This window comes from Neoarius graeffei, chromosome 6 (assembly GCF_027579695.1).
Source record: "Neoarius graeffei isolate fNeoGra1 chromosome 6, fNeoGra1.pri, whole genome shotgun sequence".
In the NCBI taxonomy this organism is placed as follows: Eukaryota; Metazoa; Chordata; class Actinopteri; order Siluriformes; family Ariidae; genus Neoarius; species Neoarius graeffei.
In genome coordinates, this window is record NC_083574.1 from 97,107,225 (window position 1) to 97,134,919 (window position 27,695).

Here is a 27,695-nt window from a genome sequence, read left to right on the forward strand (position 1 = left end):
ATCTAATAAGCACACAGCTGTAGGCCTCATCACTCTTCTGCTTTATTACAAATAAATACACAGATAATCTCCTTCTATTGATTCAGCCGAACCTGGGAATAAAACTGCACTCTCACTGGGTCCGTGCTGCAGCAGGTGGTGAGATTCACTTCACCATGAGATAAATAAAACACAGAACAGGTTTCTATCGTGTACCGGATTAGCGTCCGAACGTCCATGAAGAACCGGATTATAATAACGGTGAGACAACAAAGTCACCAAACAACCCGGGTCCATGATTACAAAACTCAATAATTTCATGTGTGTAGAAACCAGTGGCGGCTGCTGGTTTTTAAAACAGGGGAAGCCCATTTTACGCATTCATCGTAAAACCTGTAGGCCGGATATCAAAGCATAGAAAGGTGTGCCCCATTAGCATAGTGAACTAGACAACCCTACCTAGTGGCAGAAAGTATTTTTGTTTGTACATTTCATGTTATAGTCTGGCTTGCCAGGCTAGTGCCTCATATCCTTAATCAAAAATATCAAACATCCAAAAATCACTGGCTATTCAACGAAGAGCCTTGAACATCATACCCTGATATGCAACACAGAGTCTTTAACACAACACCCAGCTGTGCAACACATCCTTGAACATCTTCTGCAACACAGTCTGGAAATTCATAACCAGGTAGGCTATGCAACACACAGAACCTTGAATATTATACCCAGGTATAACCTATAACACAGAGCCCACCATTCTCTTAACATTACTGAACAATATACACACTTCAGATTCATGAACATGAACACTATTTATACACAAATTCTGCCCTCCGCTCCTTTTCCAGAAAATGGTCTGTGACCCTGTCATACTAGCTGGTTGTGCTTTCCAGAGACTTCACCAATTTCTGTTAGCAGCTAGCACTGCAGATCCCAATAAGGCTCAAGCTAGCCTGCAACCAGATTGAACTATAAATGAAATAAACGAGCGAATTCACGAATGATCAAACTGATAGAATGGATGAAAGTTAACGGAGCACAACGAGTAATATTTACATTTATTAACAGAGTAATGTACAGAGACATCAATGAGAAGAAACGTTTATATGAAAAGAAATTCGGACAGCACTTTGGCACACGACTATACTTTCTCGACATCCGCTAGGGACTGACTGATCATGCTTCCGTGTTCCTCGCCGAAGTACCGCCCTCCTCATGTCTTTCAAACACTACCTCCAATAATCCTTTATCAGCCCGGCTTCTTGTCCCTCCCACTGTCTCGTTTAGTCCCAGAGAAGCCCGGCTTCCCTGGAAGTGACGATTTTGTTGATTTTAACCAATAACAACTAGCCGAAATTGGCTGTTCAGAGCCGTCTCGTAGACTGCAACGGATACCCGGCTGCCAGTCAGTGTTGCCAAATACTGCTGACGTTTTCCATCCCAAAATATGTTCAAAACCCGCCAAAATGCACTTAAAACCGCCCAATCTGGCAACACTGCTGCCAGTCCATAGAGCCCATTGAAATAAGAAAGGTTACAGCCTGGCAGCAAAGGTGATTCTTGTAGCGAACTGCAAGTTCATCAGACATCACTCAAATAAGTTACAGGATAGTTATGAACGTAAATACAATCTTGGGCATATATTATGTTATGCAAGTTATTGTTTTATTCAACAAAATCCTAGCAAGCAGGAAGAAAAAAAATCAGATTTGTTTTTACGACAAAAGTCCCTATTATATAGAGAAAGTGTGAGTTTGCTAACAGTTATAGCATCTAATCCTCCTGAATTACTGTATCCCTGCTGCCCTTTTTCTATTTCAGTCAAAAAAATCGTCTGAGACACAACACCTGTAATCTGCTACAGTTGACCATCTCCTACAGTTTCCTCCATTTGGATCTTCAGTGAGAAACACAGCACCACAGTTGGGCTACTGGGTGATGATGCAAATTCCACTGTCACTGTATAAAGTTCATAAATATAGTCGATGTGTGCAAACTTGATTTGCACTGAATAGGACATGATGAGAAAATAAAAATCAAAACAAGAGGCCGTTCCTATTAGATTTTAGACTTTGATTCTCGGGCTAATTTGGTTATGAAGACCAGGCAGCATATACTGAAGATCCAAACTGGAGAATGTGCCAGATTTAATACTGCACAGGCTTGATATCTTTATATAATACTTTTATATTATAGAGCACTGTTTCAAAATATGACATGAATCTTGATGGTTTTGTTGTCATGCTCCTGTTTGTCAGGTTAGTGTTGGGGTCAAGATCTAAACCAAGACCAGAATGCATCAAGACCAAGACTTTGAGGGGTTGAGATCAAGTCAAGACCAAGACCAAGGCATGGCGAGACCGAGTCAAGACCAGAACCAGACCAGTGTATGTGAAGGGGGACGGACGTTAACAGGAAGGAAAATTTCAAATGAGCAACGAGTCACGTTATTGGTCGCACTTGAAGCAGGAACTTTTACATCAAATCACAGTAACGATGTTAACAAATAAATCAGACAATGCACGGCGAGTTTAGGGAAATCCCCACGGTTGTGGCCTTGACGAGTCTTGAAATAAAATCCCGAGTCCTCTGTGTCTGAGACCGAGACAAGACTGAGTAAAAATGCAGTTGATTCTGAGATGAAACCGAGACCTTCAAAAAGTGGACTTGAGACTGGTCTCGAGTACTACAACATATTATAGAGCTCCAGAGATGTCCACAAATGCTGGCGACCAGCGGTTTTCTCCGCCTACTCAGACGGTCTGCGCCAGCTGCTCGAACCCAGAAAAAAAAAACCTGCCTTTCAATGTTCAACTGATTTATATAGTCTCCGCTGCCCATAATTTGCTGCAAATCCAATTATTCCACCACAAAATTGTCTTCAATTCGGATCTAGCATGACCAGAAGCAACGCCATATTTGTTGATCGATTCTTGCACTCTGATTGGTTGAGCCAGACCATGTGACCACGTTGTAGCATATGTAGTTATGTTACACCATGTAGTTATGTTACAAAGCCAGGCAGCGTACTACAGAAGGTCACTGAGAAAGCCAAGCACGCACACATCTGGAAGGAAATATTTTGCAAGTATTTTACAGGGAAATGGTTAGTACAGTAAGCCCTAGTATTCGCGGGGCTTAGGGACCGAACATGGCCGTGAATAAGCCAAAATCGTGAATACTTGTAACACTCCCCCCCCCCCCCCCCCCATAAAACTGCTCACAAATGCTTATTTTGATGTCTAAAACACTCTCTATACCCTAGGCTATGATCCCAAACACTTTAGATACGCACGGTACTCTCGTTGTAGCGCACGGTACTCTCGTTGATGCCGTAGTGACGAGCCACTGCCGCAAAACTCTTCCCTTCCTTTAGCATATCGAGAAGTCCTACCTTCTCCTGCAGTATCATTACCTTCTTCTGGTGCTTAGGTTCCTTGGCAGGAGCCTTAGAAGATGCAGAGCGTTTAGGAACCATTGTAGGGTGTAAAAATTATTCAAAAATACCAAGAACGCACAACACGTGAACAAGTCTGAACTACGGGAACCGCGAGACTGTACTGTACAATGCGCTCATTCGTATCAGCCAATGAACAGCAGCCCGCCATTCAAACTTCAGCCAATAGCGAGCGAGCATTCGGCTCCGAGAATGTAGCAGTGCGTAAACGTTCGATATGACCACGAATCGCTGAGATTTCCGCGAATGTATAGGAGATATGTTCTATATAAAATCCCGCGAATATGTGAATTCGCAAATACTGAACCGCGAATAGGCGGGGGTCTGCTGTAATTTATTAGCTGAGAATGCACCAGGAGCCACTAGAAGGCATGTAAATTTCAAAATTTTCTGGCGGGGGGCAGCATGCCCCTCACCCCGTAGCCTTACCGTGCCTTTGGCATGTCACGGACACTTTGCCACTGCAAATTCCAGAGCTGCCTACTACCTTTTTATACCTGCAGCATATAATGCAGGGGGATACAGCTATCGCTCTGTCCATCCGTCTGTAAACGTTTTAGTTTCCGGAGCATAACTCAAAAACTATTTGGAATTTTTTTCACAAAACCTCACAGTTATGTTAAGTGACTAGAGGAGTTGTGCCTTTTGACATTTTCGGAATTTTGTGGTTTTTATTTTTTCCGCATTTCCATGGCAACCAATTCAACCTAGGAAAATTTGGAGTGGGGTTTCATGTGGGGACCGAGGGGATACATCCTTTCCTGATGACTCTTGTTTTACTCGACTACTTCAGTTTTTCTGGAGAAGCCTGGAGCTCTCTGTCTTACAAAAGCTATGCAATTAAAAAATATATATATCTTGTGCGGCGGCATGGTGGTGTGGTGGTTAACACTGTCGCCTCACAGCAAGAAGGTCCGGGTTCGAGCCCCGTGGCCGGCGAGGGCCTTTCTGTGTGGAGTTTGCATGTTCTCCCCGTGTCCGCGTGGGTTTCCTCCGGGTGCTCCGGTTTCCCCCACAGTCCAAAGACATGCAGGTTAGGTTAACTGGTGACTCTAAATTGAGCGTAGGTGTGAATGTGAGTGTGAATGGTTGTCTGTGTCTATGTGTCAGCCCTGCGATGATCTGGCGACTTGTCCAGGGTGTACCCCGCCTTTCGCCCGTAGTCAGCTGGGATAGGCTCCAGCTCACCCATGACCCTGCACAGGATAAGCGGTTACGGATAATGGATAGATCTTGTGCCAAAAAATGATTTTACGGAGCATATAGCTGCTTTGCCAGAAAGAAAATCGGATCAGTATCATGTTATAACGTGAAAACTTTATTGTCGTAACAAGATGTTTTTTCACGTTTTAAGACGACATTTTCATGTTTTTACAGCATATAAACTTTTCTTGTTATAACAATAACGTTGAACATTTATATTGTTAGTCTATAAGGTGACACTCATGTTTAAATGAGGAGAACGGAGAAACTGAGGAAAACACCTCACACTTGTTTCCACAATTTGATTAAGTTCTACTTTGTGCTTGGGTTGAGACCCGGTGAGATTCTGATGATATTGAGCACAGGGATGATCACAGAGAATTCATGTCCACCTTATAACGAGAAACATTTCATGTTATAACAATATCACGTTGAAAATACACTGCAACTCTGCTACTGGATAACAAGCTTCTTCTAGGACATCCAAATAGTTCATTATACCAAAAAGTTCGCTATACTGAAAAGGACCCACCTGTCACACCAAACACTCACTCTTACGCAAAACAAGACCAACTGCATTTAATTTATATTTGCGCTTAATTCACTTCCATATTTACAAAGTAAAGGAAATAAATCACACTCGCCGTTGTTTGCTTGCTCTATCTTCTTTCTTTTCAGCCTGTCATGTTGATTGCAGTTATGGACAAAGTTCCGGAGCGCTTTTTCTTTCTCTTTCACTTTAAAAATTGAAATTGAATTTTTCATTGTATGATATTCTTTAGACAAATTTCTTTCTTTCTCACCATGTTTTAGTCCAGGACATGAAGTTTGTCATGTCCATGCGCACACAACAGTGCACCTCAAACTGCGACTCATGCACATGTGCACAGCACCTTTAGGACTAATTACCATGCACCTGTTCCAGAATAGAGCGCAATCACAGCGCACACTTGCCAGGAAAGACAAGGGACACAAACTTAGTTCATTATATGCAAAAGTTCGTATTAAAAAAGAGTTCATTATTGCAGGGTTACAGTGTATCTTGTTATACTGTGAAAAAACGTCTTGTTATCACAAACTTTTCACATTCACATGATACTGATCCATTTTTTTTTTTCTGGTGTGGCACCAATACACCACACCAATACAATTTGAAAAGCAATCACTGAGATGCATGTGTTACTTTATTTATTAGTGCTACAAAAAATCCTGATTGATGCAAAAATGATTTTCTGTTGTAAGACCAGCCTTATAAAAGCTACAGTTAATCTCCTGATTGTGGTACGAAGAGCTAAACTGCAGCCAGAATCAATTAACATTAACATTAACGATTCTGCACTAAATATAAAGAATCTCATAAAAACCAGCAGTAAGAGTTAGCAGCTGAATCACAGCTTTTTAATTGAGCTTTAATGTATCTATACAGTGGAATTAATCTTCATTATATAGCATCCATTTGCACAATATCCTAAATGAGCCATTTGGTTTAATGTGAGCAAAGAGTCAGCGGAATCGGATACGGAAAGCCGGTGAATCTGTTTCTGGGGTCGTTCCCTTACAGGTGCATCTTCTGTACCTTTAATGTGTTTTAAATATATAATAATTAGGATTTACATTGGGCGGCACGGTGGTGTAGTGGTTATCACTGTCGCCTCACAGCAAGAAGGTCCGGGTTCGAGCCCCGTGGCCGGCGAGGGCCTTTCTGTGTGGAGTTTGCATGTTCTCCCCGTGTCCGCGTGGGTTTCCTCCGGGTGCTCCGGTTTCCCCCACAGTCCAAAGACATGCAGGTTAGGTTAACTGGTGACTCTAAATTGAGCGTAGGTGTGAATGTGAGTGTGAATGGTTGTCTGTGTCTATGTGTCAGCCCTGTGATGACCTGGCGACTTGTCCAGGGTGTACCCCGCCTTTCGCCCGTAGTCAGCTGGGATAGGCTCCAGCTTGCCTGCGACCCTGTAGAACAGGATAAAGTGGCTAGAGATAATGAGATGAGATGAGGATTTACATTCAAGATTTAAACCCCAAACCAGGTGCTGTATTGTGTCTCCACATGGTGGTGGAAATCTCTTTCATTTTATTCATTTATTCTACAAATTGTTAGAACAAATACAGATTTAACTACGAAGAAGGATTGTGTGCTGTGATTCTGAAATTGCATTCAGATAAGCCACATTTAAACAAACACTGTACGTGCTATTTCCATCTTTCTTGCGATCCTGACACTGCTGTAAGGGTTCAGCAATAAATAAAGACACATATCTCAATTTAGCTATCTCTAGCTACATAGGTATTCAACAACTTTGAGTGACTCTGACTCAGTGAAACAACAGCAGTCAAGAAAATTAAGAAAAGTACACCAAGTGTGAAGAAAGAAAGAAAAAGAAAGAAAGAAAAGATAGATAGATAGATAGATAGATAGATAGATAGATAGATAGATAGATAGATAGATAGATAGATAGATAGATAGATAGATAGATAGATAGATAGATAATGAACACTGAAGAACATTTGGTAGCCCCAGTTAAACTATACGTAAACTCCATACACCTCTCAATGTACAAGATACACACCAAAGGTGTAAAAGGTGTACCCTTGAGGGCATCACCCAGGGACACATTGAGATACAGGTTAGTCCCTGTTCTTTTCTGAGACTACATGCTAATAATATAGTAATGTTTACCTTACAACCATTATACTTTAGGAGAGGAAGCCATGGCCTAATGGTTAGAGAAGCAGCTTTGGGATCAAACAGTTGCTGGTTTGAGTTCCTGGACCAGCAGGACTGGCTCAAGTGCCCTTGAGCAAGGCACCTAACCCCCAAGTGCTCTGGCAAGAGTGGTGGCATACCTTGTGTCTGATTAGCCAAAGAAAAGCTGATGATGTGATCATCAGTTTGGATGGTGCCCAACCAAAACAAAATACCTCTCAAAGCATAAGATGCACACCAAAGGTGTACCCTTGAGGACATCATGCAGGGACACATTGAGATACAGGATAGTCCCTGTTCTTTTCCAAGACTATATGCTAATAATATAGTAATGTTTACCTTACAACCGTGACACTTTAGGAGCGGAAGCCATGGCCAAATGGTTAGAGAAACAGCTCTGAGACCAAAAGGTTGCTGGTTCAGTTCCCTCAACCAGCAGGATTGGCTCAATTGCCCTTGAGCAAGGCACCTAACCCCCAGCTGCTCTGACAAGAGTGGTGGTGTACCTTGTGTCTGATTAGCCAAAGAAAAACTGATGATGTGATAATCGGTTTGGGCAAGAACTCAGCCATAATAATAATGTCTACCTTTTGAACACTTTTTCTTTGCACACACACACACACACACACACACACACACACACACACACAAATAGATAATACAGTAACTCCTTTTCAAAATGTTAAACATTAAGGGTTCTTTGGTTGTCCATGTTCAGTAACCCTTAACCTTTTCATGCAGAACCTAGGGCTGGAGTCCTGAACCAGGATTAACTGAGACCGAGTCATGGCCGAGTCTTAAAAGAAAGTGGTAGTGAGTCGAGGTCAGAACTGAAAACCATCAGACCAAGGTTTTACTTCAACTTGTCGGCTTCATTTGTGTATTGCACCAACAGTGAGGCTGTTTTCTAGAAGAAGGAATTACATTTCATCAAAATTTGTGAAAAGACAACACCAACATTATTTTTTGCAAACCTTCAGTCAGGACCAAGACCAAGACAAGTCCAAGGGTCATATCCATCAGGGTCATGGGGGAAGGTGGAGACAATCCCAGCTGACTTCAGGTGAGAGGCAGGGTTATATTACATCAGTGGCGGCTGGTAGTCTTTCAAACAGGGGAGGCTGGTCGGTTACGCTATTTCCAGATTTTAAAAGAAAAAACATCAATTTTGCCCATACTCTTGCCTCTGATCTGGCTGATTGTTGGCAGGGTCACAAACTGTGAAATAACAGGTTCTTTTGGCCCATTAGCCTACTGTCCAATATACATGATGGTGGTGTTGGGGGGGGGGGTATATTTTAACATTTTATATTTTAAAATTGTGGCATGTTGTTTAAAAATTGATCATTATTGAAAGCAGCTCTTTGTCAGGAACCTCAGCAGTAACAGCAGAGTGTTCTGGAATAGGCACAAGCACTGACCTTGGGGAACCAAACATAGAGCTGGGTACCACACATTTCATTCAATGACACTTTCCCTATATTTTACTTATTTTGACTGAGAAATGTTTTATTGACAACTTTGATAACCCTTCACTTTTAATCCAGGTCTGTAGTGTGAAATGTTCTCGGCTGTGTTTTTGTTTAAAAATGTTTTCCAAATTGTAGCTGTGTTTAATTCATATCCAGAAAAATATATATTCCAATATAATATACTCAGCATAAACATTTTAAATAGATTCTATATTTTTGGTCCATCCATGACATATTACTAAAGTAGCCTATTTACTGTTGTTGATGTGGGTCACTTGCTGTTAGCCAATTCACTTTCTCGTACCAGGAGAGCTGAAAGGAACGAGTATTATTCCCTACCTTTTTCACCAAGTCAGTTTGAGGCGTTGGTCTACCCTGCTCTTTAATTTCAATTTTTTCCTCGAAAGGAAGACTGGCAAATGGCTTCGCCAAAATTAAATCAGCAATGCTTGGCATCCGTGTGCAGCTTTCTTGCTAGCTGACTAGCCCCCTCAAGTTCAAGTTCAGTCACTCAAATAAACGAAATTTCTGGAACTACGATAGCAAACTTGACAACACTATATTTACACTTTATTTACAATGAAAATATATACAAACTAAAAAAGCTGGTAGAAACCGTATGTAATGAATGAAATCGAAATGTAAGCTGATCTCTTACAATACACCACAGCACTTGCGAATCCGCACGGGACTGAACTGAAATTCACCGCTGCCTGTCTATAGTTGAAACGAGCTGTCAATCAAAGAAAATATCTAGCCGCTTTCACCAATCACCAGTCTCCTCGCGGAAACTGCCATGTCCCTCCCATGTGAGACTCGGAGTCTGGGGGCGGGCATTTTCGCAGTATTTGTCCAATAACCGTCTTGCATTTTTAGATTGAAAAGCGCATAGCTCCCAAATGCCGTTGAAGTCCAGTGAGGCTGGGAGTCCGTGGGAGTCCGTAGGTGGGCATTTTCGCAGTATTTGTCCAATAATCGTCTTGCATTTTGAGATTGAAAAGCGCCGAGCTCCCAAATGTCATTGAAGCCCACTGAGGCTGCGCTGCATCACGCTGTCACGAGGGGGAGAAACTCATGCACACATTAAAGTTATAAGGGCATTTTTAGAGGAGGCTGAGCCTCCCTCGTTGTCTTAGAGCAATCGCCCATGTATTACATTCATGGCATTTAGCAGATGCTCTTATCCAGAGTGACATACAACATACCCAGAGCATCCTGGGGAGCAGTTGGGGGTTAGGTGCCTTGCAAATGCTTTCAGCCATTCCTGCTGGTCCAGGGAATCAAACAGGTAACCTTTTGGTCCTAAAGCTGCTTCTCTAACCATTAGGCTATGGCTTCTCCACTTCTGATGGGGTTCACCCTGGGCAAGTCACCAATCTATCACAGTGCTACACAGAAACAAACAACCATCACACGCACATTCACACCTCTGGGGGATTTTGAGTAGCCAGTTGACCAAAATCACATGTCTTTGGACTGTAGGAGGAAACCGGAACACCTGGAGGAAACCCACACAGGCATGAAGAAAGAACATGCAAACTCCACACAGAAAGACCCCAGTCAGCCACAAGGTTTGAACCCAGAACCTTTTTGCTGTGAGGTGACAGTGATATCCACTGCACCTCCGTGACACCTTGAAGTAGAGGTCTGCGCGGGACAGAATTTTCAGTCCCGCTCCTGCATTGTGCAGTCCCGCTCCCGCCCGCTCCTGCAAAGAATTATGATTTTCAGTCCCACTCCTGCCCATGCCTGCCATATTTTGTCCCGCTCCCGCCCGCAAATCCCGCATGATGCAGACGTTCGCGTTATTTCTCACGAAAGTTCTTGTCATTGGCTTGGGGAATTAAACATGCTGAGCTTAGCTGAGCTCTCTGATTTATGGTCGTTGTATGTCAGAACCTTTTGGCACTTATCACAACAAGCAAAGGGCAGCTGATTTCCCTCTGCGTCGTACACGAGTGAGAACGACTTCCAAATGTCTGATTTCAGGACTCTTGACTTTTTAACGGTAAATGTACCTCTTTTTAAAGCAGCACTTACTTCTGAAGCACTGTGAGCTTCACTAGAGGAGCTCTGCTCTTCTGCCATGATCAGAGATCTCAAACACGGAAGAGCGGAAAGGAATCGGAAACATATGCAAGATTAGACGACATCTGCAAATTTAGGCATCTTAAAATGTTTTTATTAATACCAAATAAAATATCCAGCACAAATTATATATGATAGACATAAATTAATAATTTATAAATTGTATTTTAAACACATTTTTAGTTAGCGGGACCGCAGCTTATCACCTCTCCCGCCTGCTCCCGCATTGTGCACTCTCCCTCCCGCCCGCACCCGCAATGAGCTTTCAAAATTTGTCCTGCGCCACACTGCTTTGCGTCGGGTCCCGCGGGACTCCCGCGGGAGTGCAGGGCTCTACCTTGAAGTCCAAGTTAATGCAAGAAAATGTCTCGAGACTGGACTTGAGTCTTTCAGCTTAAGTAACACCAAAGAACTAGAGATAACACAATACCAGTTTTTTTAATAAGCTTCTGATACTGAAGCTTGATGATCATTTGATATTAAAAACAAACAAACAAACAAATGAAAAGCCGTGCAGAGCACGATGCTTGCGAAAATCACAAAGAAACAGAAGTTATGGCCAATTAGGTGTTTTTACAAGATTTGACCTTGGTGACTTTGACCCACCAAAAGCTAATGATGTCTTTGTGTGACCCTATTGAGTTGCCCTGTGCATTTTGGTGAAGATTGGTCCAGAACTGATGATGCTAGAGCACCAAAAACAAACAAACAAACAAACAAACAAACAAACAAACAAACAAACAAATGGACAAACAGACAGATCAACATACTTCCAAAAATCTCCGATTTTCACAAGTAACAAACTACTAGGCTTTGTTTTTCTTTTTCTTTTAATTAAATCACAGTTTTCACACAAAAAGCCCTTACACTGCAAATATAATAATAATAAAGTACAACATACAAATATTATAATATTTTTTAAAAATAAATATGAACAAAAAACACAAGCCTAATCAAGCCTTTTTATATATAATCATGTCTAATTCCACAAAGTTAAACTTGACTTCAATGTTGTAGACAGAGACGCCTCCGTCACCAAGTCTGGTTCCTCTTATTAACTCATCCGGCTGACAGGTGATGAGTTTATACCATCATGCGTTGTCCGTCGTCTGTCTGGTGTCGTCCACATTTCATGAAAATCGCTTCTTCTCTCTCAATTCTTCACCAATTTTTATCCTTTTTGGCAGGAAGGTCGGTCTGCCTGGGGTGCATATAGCTTCTTCCCAAATTTGCATAATTGCAATTAATAAAGAAGATATGGAGTAATTAAGCCCAAATGAGCAGTTTCCACACAAATCACTTCTTCTCATTCAATTCCTCGCCGTTTTGGATTCTTTCTGGCAAATAGGTCGGTATTCCTAGGGTGTATATCGCTTCTATATATAGCTTGTATATAGTGTATATAGCTTGCAACATTTACTGCACAAGGTGGCCCACTTTAGATCGTTCCTTCTGGACTAGACAGGGCCGGAGTGAGCTATGCCGTCACTGACGGTCTCGTTCCTCACTTGTTCGCCTGAAATACCCTTAAAATATTCTTCACAGGAACAGGAAGGAAGCTATTAAAGAAACACTTTTTTTTTCCAGATATTTGACCTTGCTGTGACCTTGATCCTGTTTGAATCCATTCCAAAATTGAATAAGTTTATCTGCAGGTTATGGTGATCATTCCATATAAATCCTACAAACCTTCAGCCACTTGCTCTTGAGATATTGTGCTAATCCTGAACAAACTGAAAACCTAATTCCTCCATCACCCAGTAGCAGGAGGCATACAAATCCTCTCCAAATCCAGCTTCAATCTTTATATTTGATACAGGATCCAATATCCAATCCATCATGTTTTTGTTTTTTTTTGGTGGTATCAAATTCTGATTCTGATCCTGGGAATTGAATCAGTGTCATCTCCACCTACAATAATTTCTCTTCCTATCTCAAAGGACTTCAAGGAGAACCTTTAAAGGTCCCATGGCATGAAATTTTCACTTTCTGAGGTTTTTTAACGTTAAAATGAGTTCCTCTGACCTTCTTAAGTCACCCCAGTGGCTAGAAATTTCATAATGTGTAAACCAAACTATGCCCAACATTTGAGAATGGCGCGTCAAAACGGCGAGTTGATAAGCTCTTCCCTTTACTACGTCAGCAAGGGAGATGATCCCCACGCCCCTCCTCTGGATTCCCACCCACCGTATGGATTGCCCGCCCAGCTCAAAAGTTGCCACCAAACATGGAAATTGCGCTGTACATGGATGTGACAACACAGAAAGGAGTCTGTTTTTACTGCCGACGGGAGAGCCCCTGAAGACGCAGTGGCTTAATTTTATTTACTCCAATAATACGCCGTCGAGTCTACCTAAGACGGTGTATGTTTGTCGGAAGCATTTTCCTGATGAATGTTTCCACAACTTGGGACAGTACAGGGCAGGTTTTGCACATTAACTCTGACTGAAGCCTGGGTCCGTACCAAGCATCCCTGCCGCATCAGCCACAAACACCGAACAAGTAAGTGTATAACTGTTAAGTCGTTTTGCCGTGTTTTAAAATCGGTGCCACGTTAGCCTCGCAATGGCTACATTAGCTGTGCAGCTAACCGCTTCCTGCAGTTAGCCAGGTACTCTGCGCTACAAAACCAAAAAGCATGCAGCATGCTCTTTTATAATAGCCAATCAAAACAGTTTTTACAAAGACACCCACATTCTTTTTTTTAAGTCACTCGTTCATTTTATTTGTTTGTTTGTTCAGTAAAAACCCAAACATTTGTTGAATTTATTTTATTTCCTCGCGTCGCACCTTAATGACGTCAGCGCGCGGTATTTTTCCCTTCGCGGTTTGTTCCTTCTCTCTCGCCATAGTAAGACACCCACATCCGCTTGTTCTGACCCACTGGAGGTAGCGTCACAGTGCTGTTAGCCAATCAGAGGTAACACGTTTACATGTCATGAATATTCATGATAAGACCCACCCTCTACCCTTCCCCGCCTCCTGCTTCTCATTAGCAAAACGACGCACTGGGAAAAGCGCTGAAATGGGGCTTTCTCCCAGGAGGCTATATCTACATGCCGAGGGTTCATTTCGAGAAAGGCTGCGGATATAACATCCGGAAACCTCCACGAGCCCGTTTAAAGCATCAACAAACCACCATGCCATGGGACCTTTAATCATCCAATGAATTCTCCAAGAACCCTTTGTAAGAGTGTTTACAGTAAGTAATCTAGTCGTATCTACAATGTTTCATATTAGCATGTTATCTTGGTACTTCTTGGTACGCTGTAAGAAAAACAGGTTCTTGAAGGTTTCTTTCAATGTTTCATTGGATAATTAAAAATTCTTAGGTTCCTACTCGGAACTCTCGGTTCTCTATCGAAACCTCTGATGTTTTTTTTAGCAAATACTGTAGTAATTAGCCTCCTTAATCATTTTTCCCTCTCATTTTGCAATGTTTTGACTGAGACACTTTTGTGGACGGTGTTTATTTTTCCACTTTTATACGTTCCTGTCTGTGGTTTCAAAAATCTGATTAAGGGACATTCTGAAAAAGCAGCTATGAGCTGAAACGTATCTTTCTGAAGAAGCCTGAATTGATTTGTGGCAAAGATCCTTCTCTAATAATAAAGCATGAGCCAGTAACAAATCTTCTGAGTGCTTCTTTAAAAAAAGTGCGATTGTGGCAAATTAATCTTCATTATACAGCATTGATTTGGACAAATAAACAATCTGTTCCATTTAGTATGAAGGGTGAGATCATTTAAATGTGTGTGTGTGTGTGTGTGTGTGTGTGTGTGTGTGTGTGTGTGTGTGTGTGTGTGTACCTTCATCCTGAAGAAGGTGATGCTGGTCAGGAGGTCCACGGTGGACTTCAGGTCCTGGAGTCTCTCTGGATTTCCAGCAGGGAAATTATCCTGTAATGACAAAAAGAAATAAAATTAAATAAAGTAAAATGAAATAGAGTAATTTTCTCATCTCTTCACTCAAATTCAATTTCCTGATTAATTCCACCTTCATTATATACTATTACGCTTTTCTCACAGCACAGATGTGTTGATTTTCCTCTCTCAATCACACTTTCACTTAAGAAGAAACCTTTATTTGTCACATGTACACTAGGGTGGTCCCGAAATGTATGGGAAAAATTTTTTTACCAACACATTCCAACCACCCTACCATTTTTTTACATCGGCTAAAAGAAGGCAACAAGCAAAATTTCAGAAAAAATTGGTTAATATTTAGAGGTGCCACATGAGGTTGCAAATCAGGTTAAGCCTAACATTAGTTGGTGCGTAGACTGTTGCAGAGAAGATCTCAAACCCCCAAAGAGTCACAGTTCTAGAGGGAATATGCCACTTCTATGAAAAAGAAGAGGCAGGAAGAGTCTATAGACTGATAGAAGAAGGTTAACTTTCATGCACTAAGGGGTTCTTAAACAATGAGCACTGATCGTAATATGCTGATGAAGTTGTGAATGTTTTTCAGATGGCTAGCAACAGTAATACAAATAGTACCGGTGGTGCAAAGCACAAAACCAGAAAGGGCAATTATGTTTGGTTAATTGGTCGCACTTCCAAGGAACTGTCTGGGAGAAAGCTTCCTTCTGCTAGGGAAGTCCTTAGTGTGTTCTTTTATCTGCACAAGATACCAGAATACCGAAGGGTTTAGAAAATCACAGACAAGTAATAGCTATTGTTACTTTGAACACAGGAAGTTATATTACTGTATTGTTTGTATTAATATGGGGGCGGCACGGTGGTGTAGTGGTTAGCGCTGTCGCCTCACAGCAAGAAGGTCCTGGGTTCGAGCCCCAGGGCCGGCGAGGGCCTTTCTGTGTGGAGTTTGCATGTTCTCCCCGTGTCCGCGTGGGTTTCCTCCGGGTGCTCCGGTTTCCCCCACAGTCCAAAGACATGCAGGTTAGGTTAACTGGTGGCTCTAAATTGAGCGTAGGTGTGAATGTGAGTGTGAATGGTTGTCTGTGTCTATGTGTCAGCCCTGTGATGACCTGGCGACTTGTCCAGGGTGTACCCCGCCTTTCACCCATAGTCAGCTGGGATGGGCTCCAGCTTGCCTGCGACCCTGTAGAAGGATAAAGCGGCTACAGATAATGAGATGAGATGAATATGAAACCGTTAATAAGCCACATTATTTTATATTGCGTCTTGAGTGAAAACTTTAACGGCTTTGTGGCACCTCTAAACATTGTTCAATCTTAACCAAATTTCACACAATAACTTTTTTTAGGCAATGTAAAAAAAAAGGTAAGGTGGTCGTAACAAAATCCTAAAAAAAAATTTTGGGGACCACCCTAATGTACACTGAAGTATTTAACCCATCTGAAGCAGTGCACACACAAGTGAGCACTGAACAAACACACACACACACACACACACACACACCGGGCAGATATGGTACAGCACCCAGGGAGCAGTTGGGGGTTCGGTGCCTTGCTCAAGGGTCCTATCTTTCCCTTTTCCGTCAGTTTCAAGGTGCTTTCTCTTGATCTTTCTCTCTTTTCTGTCTTTGTCTCTTCTCATGTCTCTTTTTTCATCTCTTCTGTCTATAGATTTTTTTAAAACAAAGTTCTCTCTCTGTATTTTTGTCTCTCAGCATTCTGCAGCATTTTTTTAAAATTATAACATGTAATTAAATTAATTATAACATTATAACCTCCGGGCGACATGGTGGTGTAGTGGTTAGCGCTGTCGCCTCACAGCAAGAAGGTCCGGGTTCGAGCCCCGTGGCCGGCGAGGGCCTTTCTGTGCAGAGTTTGCATGTTCTCCCCGTGTCCGCATGGGTTTCCTCCGGGTGCTCCGGTTTCCCCCACAGTCCAAAGACATGCAGGTTAGGTTAACTGGTGACTCTAAATTGACCGTAGGTGTGAATGTGAGTGTGAATGGTTGTCTGTGTCTATGTGTCAGCCCTGTGATGACCTGGCGACTTGTCCAGGGTGTACCCCGCCTTTCGCCCGTAGTCAGCTGGGATAGACTCCAGCTTGCCTGCGACCCTGTAAAAGGATAAAGCGGCTAGAGATAATGAGATGAGATGAGATTATAACCTCCACCAACTGTGTTGGATTAGGTTATGTTTTTGCCTCTGTTTGTTTATTGTTTGTTTGTTCCCCATATAACTCAAAAATTAGTGAACAGATTTGGATGAAATTTGGTGGAAAGGTTGCCCAGGGGCCAAGGAACAAATTGATTAGATTTTGATACAAATCCGAATATGTGGCTGGGCAGAGGTATCCACTCTACCGTGTGTCCTTCTAGTTTCTTATTTGTGAATGTGTCATCACTTATTACCTACAGCAACTGTGCTGGAGGTTATATTTTTGCCTTTGTTTGTTTGCCTGTTCTCAAGGTAACTCATATAACTCTTTCACTTGTTCTGATCTTTCCCACTTCTGTCAGTTTCAAGGTGCTTTTATCTTGATCTTTCTCTCTTTTCTATCTTTGTCTCTTCTCTTGTCTCTTTCTCATCTCTTCTGTTTAGAAATTTTTTAAAACAAAGTCTCTCTCTCTCTCTCTCTCTCTCTCTCTCTCTCTGTAATTTGGTCTCCCAGCATTCTGCAGTATTTTTTATCATAACATGTAATTACCTCCACCAATGTTGGTGGAGGTGGTTATGTTTTTGTCTTCATTTGTTTGTTTGTTTGAGTGATTGTTTGTTTGTTCCCAGTGTAACTCATAAAGTAGTGAACAGATTTGGATGAAATTGTGAGGAAAGGTGATCCATGGGCCAAAGAATGATTGATTAGATTTTGATGCAAATCCGGATATGTATCTGGATCCAGGATTATTTTGTCTCTTCCCAGTGCAACTCAAAAAGTAGTAAACGGATTTGGATGAAATTTGGTGAACAGCTTTAGTATTATTCAAGGTTCAAGTGAATTGATTTTGATGTTGATACTCTGTGGCTTAGTGGAGGTATGGACTCTACCAAGTGCCCTTCTAGTTTCTTATTTGCTAATGTGTCGTTACTTATTACCTACACCAACTGTGTTGGAGGAGGTTATGTTTTCACCTCCATTTTTTTTGGTCTGTTCCCAATGCAATTCAAAACATAGTGAATGGATTTGGGTGAACTTTGGAGGAAAGGTTGTCCATGGGCCAAGGAACAATTGATTAGATTTTGATGCAAATCCGAGTACGTGGCTTGGCGGAAGTATCCACTCTACCGAGTGTCCTTCTAGTTTGCTAAAATGTGATATCTTATTTGCTAATGTGTAATTTCTAATTCATCAATGTGTAATTTATTATTCATTTCACATTATTCTTGCTGTCACATTTGATGTAACAGTTTATGAATTTATTAATTTATGAATTCCTACTCTATATCCATCACCCTGTTCATCCATCCAGCCATGGTGTTCAACCATCTGTCCATTTATCCATCTATTATTTCATCCATCCCTTCCTCTCTCCATCCAACCACCCCTCCTGTATATCCATCACTCTGCTTATCCATCCAGCCATCCATCAACTTGTTTAATTACCCATCTGTTTTTCATTAACTGGTTTATTCATCTCACATCCATCCATCCATCCATCCATCCATCCATCCATCCATCTACCCATTTGCTTATTTGTTTGTTGGTTGGTCTGTTCCCAGTGTAACTCAAAAATTAATGAACAGATTTTGATGAAATTTGGAGGAAAGGTGGGTCATGGGCCAATGAACAATTGATTAGATTTTGATGCAAATCTGAGTATGTGGCTTGGCAGAGGTATCCACTCTACCGAGTGCCCTTCTAATTTGCTAACATATAATTTCTGGCTCATTAACGCATACTTTCTAATTCACTTAACGTTACTCTTGATGTCACATTTGATGTAACAGTTCATGAAATACCAGCACTGTGGTCATGTGAGCATTTTCAAAACAAAACCTTTCTAAATTTCTGGATGGGCAGAGAAATTTTCTCAAAATGCTGTTCATGATGACGAGAATTTTTTGTGATAGAGGGGTGAATAAATATATTTTCAAATCTCTCTTTTTCTTTTCCCTCCTAGCATCCATTTTCAATACCAATTCCACATTTATTACTCATCTGAAATCCCATTATATTGTCAATAGGGCAAATTAAGAGCGAGTGAGGAAGTTCAAATGATTGATTCGACTTAGTGGAATTTCTACTCGTTACTTTCTTCCACACGCTTGGATGACGTCTCAGTGAGGAGCCGCTGCTTCGTATAGATTCAAACACAAAATTGGGTGGGAACATAATGTTAATGTATGATGTGACATAACAGCAAGAGACAATGTAAATATGAAAAGCAAAAACAAAAAAAACCTAATATGATATAAAAATGAGAAGATGGACAGCATTGAAATAAAACTAATAAGAGATAATGGATGGATGGATGGATGGATGGATGGATGGATGGATGGATGGATGGATATCACCAATATACTGTATCACTCCATGAATAGTCCTAGTTGTAATTATCACATTAATCAGCAGTTTAATTTCACAAACTAGCTTCCAGACTCATTATTCAGCAGCACATAGAATAGCACTTGATCCAGCACAGACCGCTATTTCACATTTTATATTTTATAGATCGTGCTCAGACAGTTAGTTATGTGCTCAACTTATTGAAGCCACAAGCACTGTAAAAAATGTAACTTGCAAAGTTGTTGCATGAAAAAAGGATTCTGAGTTGAATGAACAAATTTCCCTTCTAATTGTTCAAGTAACTAAAAAAAAAATAGTTGAGACGCCTTTCCTTCACCACAAGTTCATAGGAATTGGAAAATTAAGGTAAGTGAACTTATATATTCAAGTGCTGATTGACACCCCTTAACTGATGCCACTGCGCATGCGCACTTCACAAGTTCGAAAGTTTCAATGGTCGGGTGGAGTGAGAAGTCCGTGGAAACTGACACAAGACGTTGTATAGGAGTATAGACTAAGCTTTCCTCAACAGAGGCCAGGGAATTCCCTCCTTGTATGTCGGTATTTGTTTCTGTTTGTGTAATAATAGGCAAAGTGAAGTAGAACTTAACTTAAGTGTTGAGAGGTTTGTGTTAACTAAAAAATGTAATGCACACTAAATCATTGTAAAAAAAAATAGTGAAGCCAACTTAAAAATGTAACGCAACCGGCTACCAAAGGATTTTGAGTAAACTCAACTTAGAACCATGATGTGCCAACTTGCTCTTCTAAGTTAATTGGCATTATTATTTCAATTTATTTCAACTAAACAATTTGTTGGACTGAACTTCTAAAGGGGGGGGTGGCACGGTGGTGTAGTGGTTAGCGCTGTCGCCTCACAGCAAGAAGGTCCAGGTTCGAGCCCTGTGGCAGGCGAGGGCCTTTCTTTCTGTGTGGAGTTTGCATGTTCTCCCCGTGTCCGCGTGGGTTTCCTCCAGGTGCTCCGGTTTCCCCCACAGTCCAAAGACATGCAGGTTAGGTTAACTGGTGACTCTAAATTGACCGTAGGTGTGAATGTGAGTGTGAATGGTTGTCTGTGTCTATGTGTCAGCCCTGTGATGACCTGGCGACTTGTCCAGGGTGTACCCCGCCTTTCGCCCGTAGTCAGCTGGGATAGGCTCCAGCTCGCCTGCGACCCTGTAGAACAGGATAAAGCGGCCAGACATAATGAGATGAGATGAGAACTTCTAAAGTCAAGTCAACTCAACATAAAATACTCTTCTATGTGAACTTAAGGCCCGGTCCCACTGACCGATGGACACAAAACGTATGCAAAAAGGACACAGCGGACGAGCAAAATTTCGGGGGTGGCTCTATCCGTTTTCATCCGCTCCAGAAATGGACAAAATTGGCGAAAATTTGCGAAAACAGAACGGAAAAGAACGGACGTGGGTAGTATATAGCGGGGATGTTAAACGCATGTTCATAGGAAGCCTAGCGGATGAAAGCGGATGGAAGTGGATGACAGCTCCGAAGGGGTTACCGGTGATAACTGAGAAGCGGACGCATAGCAGAAAGAGCGGATGCATAGCGGATGAAGGGGATGCATCACGTACGCCTAACGGAAACAAAGGGGATGTTGCGCGGATGTATATCGGATGCAGACCGTTCACTGCGCATGCGGGGGGTATGAATTGCGTCTGCTCCGCGGATATAAAGGGATGCAGCACGCACGCCGTCAGCATAAAGCGGAAAGACGTGCTGGCGGCTACATCGAGAGATCCAGATGATTTTCTCCCCCTTTTTATACAAAATCTCGATTGTCCGCTAGGTGTCCTTCTACATACTCTAGACATACTCCAGACATCCTAAATATACGAGATACAGCCCAGATATAAACGCTTTGTCCGTTTTGAATACTTTATATACGAGATGCATATGCTTACATCCTTTCTATTTCCGTGCTACTAACGATGAATAGACGTTTCATGTACCTTATCTTTCCTCCCTCTTTCCGTTTTCAGCTGCAGCGGATGTGAGTTGCGAGGATGCCCAGAGGATGCAGAGAGGATACAGCAGACATTTAACGGATGATAACGGACATAGAACGTTTGTTGCTCGTATATGTCGCGGATTTACATCGTACATGGCGGAAAGTTCATCCGTTCTAAAAGATTTGTGCAGCTCAAAACTTTTTGCGCGGATGAAATCACAGTGGACGGATGCTCGATGGATAGAGCGTATGAAGCACGTATGTAATGAGTACACAACGGATGCATAGCATTTTCCAACGGATGGCAAAGATTTTTTTACGTTTTACATCCTCTTTGCATCCGTAAGTGCAGTGGGACCGGGCCTTTAAGGCTACGTTCACACTGCAGGCTGAAGTGACTCAAATCCGATCTTTTCGCCCATATGTGACCTGTATCCGATCTTTTATTGACAATATGAACGACACAGATCCGATTTTTTCAAATCCGACCCAGGCCGTTTGGATATGTGGTCCTAATTCCGATCCCTATCCGCTCTTTTCATATGCGACTTCAGTCTGAACCGCCAGGTCGCATTCATCCGACTTACACGTCATCAACAAGCCACAAACGTCACTATTCTGCGCTGAAGTAGGCGGCGGGTCTCTCAAAAAAAGTTACAACAACATGGCGCATAATCACGGGCGCAGATAGAGGGGGGGACAGGTGGGATTCGTCCCACCCAGATTTAAATTCACTTCGTTCGGTCCCCCCCCCCCCACTTTGCATAAGGCAAACCTCACGGAAAAATCAAAAGACTAATTACCATTCGGTTTATTGAGGTGCACGGCAGTGTATACATAGTTGCAACAACTCACATAAAACAAAACAAAGACTGATATTCGGTTGGTTGAGCTGCGCAGACTGCACAGGTTGCGAGCTCGAGCTTGGTTGCTATGGTAACCCACAACAAGTTTGACAGGCATATCGGGGTTGGGGTTGGTTTGCTGGCAGCTTTGTCCCCCCCAGTTCAAAAAACGTATCTGCGCATGACATCAATGCGAGGGACGCTTCGGGCTGTGAAGGTTCTGAATCTTCTCAATGGAAGGACGCAGAGGTTAGGGAGCTGATTTCCATTTGGGGGGATGCAGCTATTCAAGCTAGATTGGATGGGTCATACCGCAACCGGGCGGTTTTACTTCCATAAACACTGGCCATGCTCACTGCGTGTGACGTCGTCGTATCCTGCAATATGCATGCGGAACACTTTTAGGTCGCTTTTCGTTCATACTGAGGATCACATACAAGTCGCATATATTTGTTAATGTGAACGACCTCACAAAAAAATCAGATTTCACAAAAAAATCGGAATTGAGCATTAAGCCTTGCAGTGTGAACGTAGCGTAAAAGTACATTTTGGGGTGTTGTGGCTCGGGTGGATAAGGCGCCATACCATAAATCCGGGGACCTGGGTTCAATTCCGACCTGAGGTCACTTCCCAATCCCTCCTGCTCATTTCCTGTCTCTACACTGTCCTATCCAATAAAGGTGGAAAAAGCCCCAAAAAATTCTTTAAAAATGAATAATTTAGGATAACTTAATGTTTTTTTTTGTGCCAACTTGCTTTTCCAAATTAATTGGAATGATCATTTCGATTTATTTCAACATCACAATTTGAGTGCACTGAACTTGCTAAATAAAGTAAGGTCAACATAAAATACTCATCTGTGTCGACTTAAAAGAGCAAGTCAGCACAACTATTTGGCCCGGAGTTGACTTTACTCAAAATCCTTTGGCAGCAGGTTGCGTTACATTTTTAAGTTGGCTTGACTAATTTTTTTTTTTACAGTGAGATACTAAATCAACATGACCTCATAATGTGTGAGTGAGGTGTATTTATCATTTCATCGTGCATTTAGTTCACCATTTTGAGTTGTTTAGTACGGAGCCGTAGAGGGGACATGGTGAATAAAAAAAATAACAAAGCGTGGGAACGACTTATCTCGTGCACACGCCTTATAAGTCGTTCCCACGCTTTGTTATTTTTTTATTCACCATGTCCCCTCTACGGCTCCATAGTTTAGTAAATAAAATATCAAAGTTTCTCTTCATTCATCCTCTTGTAAAGAAAACATTCCTACAATTTGAAGGAAAAGCTGCCCAAGCACTCATCTACCTGTACAGGATGAGAGTGTGATATATATATATATATATATATATATATATATATATATATATATATATATATATATATATATATATATATTCACTTTTTAACCAGTTTGCTGTTAGCTTGTTAGCTTATTGCTAAAAAAAAGACAAGCATGGAAGCATCCAGTTTTTTTTTCCTTCCCATTTTGTAGCTCGAACGAATGGAGGTGGAAAATGACGTCATTCCGAGTTCTGACTTTCCACTTCTGAGGTAAATGGAATGCAGCATTATTCCCAGCTGTAACAGGACGTGTGGTGATGTGTGTGACGTGAGGAGAAGCTGATCTGAATCACATTACTGTCAGGAAGCAGTGCGGTGGAACAGACAGGAAGTGTGAAGGTGATGTGTGCTGGCAGACTGCCAAGTCCGAGCGTGCCCAAGTGGGATGCTCACGTCAGACCGACAGGCTACCGCTGTCAGTGTGTGTGTTTGTGTGTACAATACCAGTCGAAAGTTTGTACACCCGTACTCTAGTCATTCATAGGTTTTTCTGTATCGTGACTCTTTTCTACAATACTGAAGATGTCAAAACTGTGAAATAACATCTGGAACAGATAGGGAATTATGCAGTCAACAAAAAAAGTGTGAAAAACAAAAAAGTTTGATATTTTACATTCTTCAGCGTATCCAGCGTTCACCTTGATGATACTTTGTACACTACTGTCATTATCTTAACCAGCTTCACGAGGGAGTCATCTGGAACGCTTTTCAATTAACAGGTGTGTCTCATCAAAAGGCAATTAGTGGATGAGTTCTGTACCTTCTTAATGAGTTTGAAATCATCAAACAGTAAATAATAACAATACAAATAATAAAATGGCCCTTTTACATCCACAACTGCAATAATCCAGACACATTATATCAAGAACCGAATGACTCAGTAAAGAGAAACGACATCCATCATTACTGTAAGACATGAAGTGACTTTTAATGAATAGAAATAAAGAAAAAAAAAACGACTGAATTTAATTCAAAGGGGTGTCCAAACTTTTGGCCGCTCCTGTATGTGGAGGTGTTTCCCTCCTACCTGCTATTAGCATGCCACTACTGATTCACATTCACACACACACACACACACTACAGTATACTTAGGAACTAAAGGTTCTTTGGTTCTTTGTATGCTCAGTTCCACACTGATGTACCGTAGGGTCTGAATTAGAACCATTAGGTTCCCTCAGAGGGACCTTTATAAGAAATGTAGATGGTTCTAGACTTTTTTGAAATGAGATCAAAACTGTATCATGTGTTAGTCATTAAAAGGTGACAAAAAGTGAATCCTGGATAGTTTAATAATAATAATAATAATAATAATAATAATAATAATAATTAGTGCTGTCAAGCGATTCAAATATTTAATCGCAATTAATGTCACGACTGTCATAGTTAACTCGCGATTAATCACAATTTAATTGCACATTTTTGTCACATGAAAAACCATTGTAATTCTCTTATCAGCATAAAAAAGTGAATGGGCTTGCTCACCGTTCGAACTACGGGGGTACTCGGGGGATCCGAGATCCCCTGAAACAGACATGAGATCCCTTGAAAACATGATTTGGGAAACGTTGGGGGGTCTCTAAAATATTGGCAAAATGATGTTTATTGACATAGCAATCGTGTGAAACGGGAAGCATTTGCATATCCGAAGTGAGCGCGCGATGGAGAGCCGCGCTCTGAGACAAGCGCAAGCACCCCCCAAGGGAAAAAAAGGGACCCCCCGAAAATATCGGCATAGTTCGAACACTGGTTGTACCAATGTTTTTTTTTTTTTTTTATTGCAGAGCATAACACGTCTTGTCACAGCCACTGCAAAGTCGGGCTGGAGCCGCCGATGGGAAAACGAAACCTAAGCCGAGCACCGTGGCTCTTCGGGGGAGGGCAGAGGACTCTGGCTGTGCGGGGCGTGGCATTACAGTCTAGCTGCTATCGTTTTTCTAAGCAAAGTCTCTGTTCCAAGTTCCTGGCAGTTTCAAAAGCTTATGAAAAACCTACATCATGTCACAGAGCGTTAATCTCGCGATAAAAAAATTATCGCCGTTAAAATTGAGTCAAGTTAACGCGTTAATAACACGACATTTTTGACAGCACTAATAATAATACATTTTATTTATAAGCACGGGCGGCACGGTGGTGTAGTGGTTAGCGCTGTCGCCTCACAGCAAGAAGGTCCTGGGTTCGAGCCCCGGGGCTGGCGAGGGCCTTTCTGTGTGGAGTTTGCATGTTCTCCCCGTGTCCGCGTGGGTTTTCTCCGGGTGCTCCGGTTTCCCCCACAGTCCAAAGACATGCAGGTTAGGTTAACTGGTGACTCTAAATTGGCCGTAGGTGTGAATGTGAGTGTGAATGGTTGTCTGTGTCTATGTGTCAGCCCTGTGATGACCTGGCGACTTGTCCAGGGTGTACCCCGCCTTTCGCCCATAGTGAGCTGGGATAGGCTCCAGCTTGCCTGCGACCCTGTAGAAGGATAAAGCGGCTAGAGATAATGAGATGAGATGAGATTTATAAGCACCTTTCAAGGTACCCAAGGACACTGAACAGTAAAAAACAAACAATAAAAAGCAAAACAATAGGATAAGAACAACAATAATAAGATCATGAGAAATCAATAATAATAATAATAATAACAACAACAACGTTATTAAAAATCAGAGAGAAAAGGCCAAGCTAAAGAGATGTGTTTTTAGCTGTTTTTTGAAAGTGGACAGTGTTGAGCATTGGCGCAACGCTAGTGGCAGGGCATTCCACCGCTTAGGGCCATTTACACTGAAAGCCCTGTCACCCATAGAGCAGAGCCGAGAGTCAGGGACCGCTAATAGGTGGACATCTGTGGAGCGAAGATTTAGAGGTAGCTGATATGGAGTTAGGAGATTTGATAAATAGGGAGGGGCCAGGTTATGTATGGAATCAATTTTGTGCCAAAATGTTCATACAATACTTTTGAAATATCAAACAAAAACGACAAATCAAAATACAAAAAAAAAAGAAAGAAAAAGTCAATTTTTTTAGGCTGGCAAACAAATTATTGGTGTAATCGTGCAAAATATCAGTCTATTACTCTTCAGAAACCTTTTATTTTTGTTCCGCGTCTTTCTCAGTTTTGTTTGGCGTAATTTATTTTGGTTGCGATTCCAGCTTTCTCGTTTGCGCTCCCTGACTTTTTGCTTGCAGTTTTGGCACAAACTTCCCGTGTGGGTGGGCTGTCCAGGAATGCATTCCCATTGGCTAACTTGTGTTTGACTGACAGCTACGCTCAGCCATTCCCTACTCGGATTCTGGCGGACTGTTTGACGAGTGACTGATCTATTGACGGTAAACAAGGATGGAGTGGACTTCAGTGGCGACTATGATACTGAATTAATTCAACAAAGTGTAAATTCAATATCATAGTCGCCACTGAAGTCCACTCCATCCTTGTTTACCGTCAATGGATCGGTCACTCGTCAAACAGTCCGCCAGAATCCGAGTAGGGAATGGCTGAGCGTAGCTGTCAGTCAAACACAAGTTAGCCAATGGGAATGCATTCCTGGACAGCCCACCCACACGGGAAGTTTGTGCCAAAACTGCAAGCAAAAAGTCAGGGAGCGCAAACGGGAAAGCTGGAATCGCAACCAAAATAAATTACGGCAAACAAAACTGAGAAAGACGCGGAACAAAAAAGGTTTCTGAAGAGTAATAGACTGATATTTTGCACAATTACATGAATAATTTGTTTGCCAGCCTAAAAAAAAAAAAGACTTTTTTTTCTTTTTTTGTATTTTGATTTATCGTTTTTGTTTGATATTTCAAAAGTATTGTATGAACATTTTGGCACAAAAATGATTCCATAGTTCTGTAGGGATTTGTAGACAAACAGGATAATTTTGTACTGGATGCGATATTTAACTGGGAGCCAGTGCAGGTTGTAGAGAATAGGAGTGATATGATCCCAGGGCCTGGTGTGAGTGAGTACTCTAGCAGCTGAGTTTGGAACATATTGCAGCCTATTTAGTCGCTTGGCTGGGATGCCATCGAGTCGGGCATTGCAGTAGTCCAGTCTTGAGGTGACAAAAGCATGTATAAGTGTTTCAGCTGCAGATGAAGTTAAAGAGGAACGGAGTTTGGAGAGACTTTTCAGGTGAAAGAAAGCTGTTTTAGTAATATTTTTAATGTGTGAGTCAAAAGAGAGAGTAGAGTCCAGAATAACACCCAGATTTCTTACTTCAACAGTAGTGGAAGTGAAATAACCAGCAATAGATAGCTGTGAGTGCT

At 41.8% G+C, this 27,695-nt stretch overlaps 1 protein-coding gene across 1 annotated transcript in view; it reads right to left on the bottom strand.

Annotated features, from left to right (window-relative positions):
* Positions 1–27,695, bottom strand: part of LOC132888443 (protein unc-13 homolog C-like) — a 567,940-nt gene that overhangs the window by 305,339 nt on the left and 234,906 nt on the right. The window contains exon 16 of the mRNA XM_060924493.1: positions 14,716–14,805. Within this exon, the coding sequence (XP_060780476.1) occupies positions 14,716–14,805 (90 nt within the window). The remainder of the gene's footprint in view (positions 1–14,715; positions 14,806–27,695) is intronic.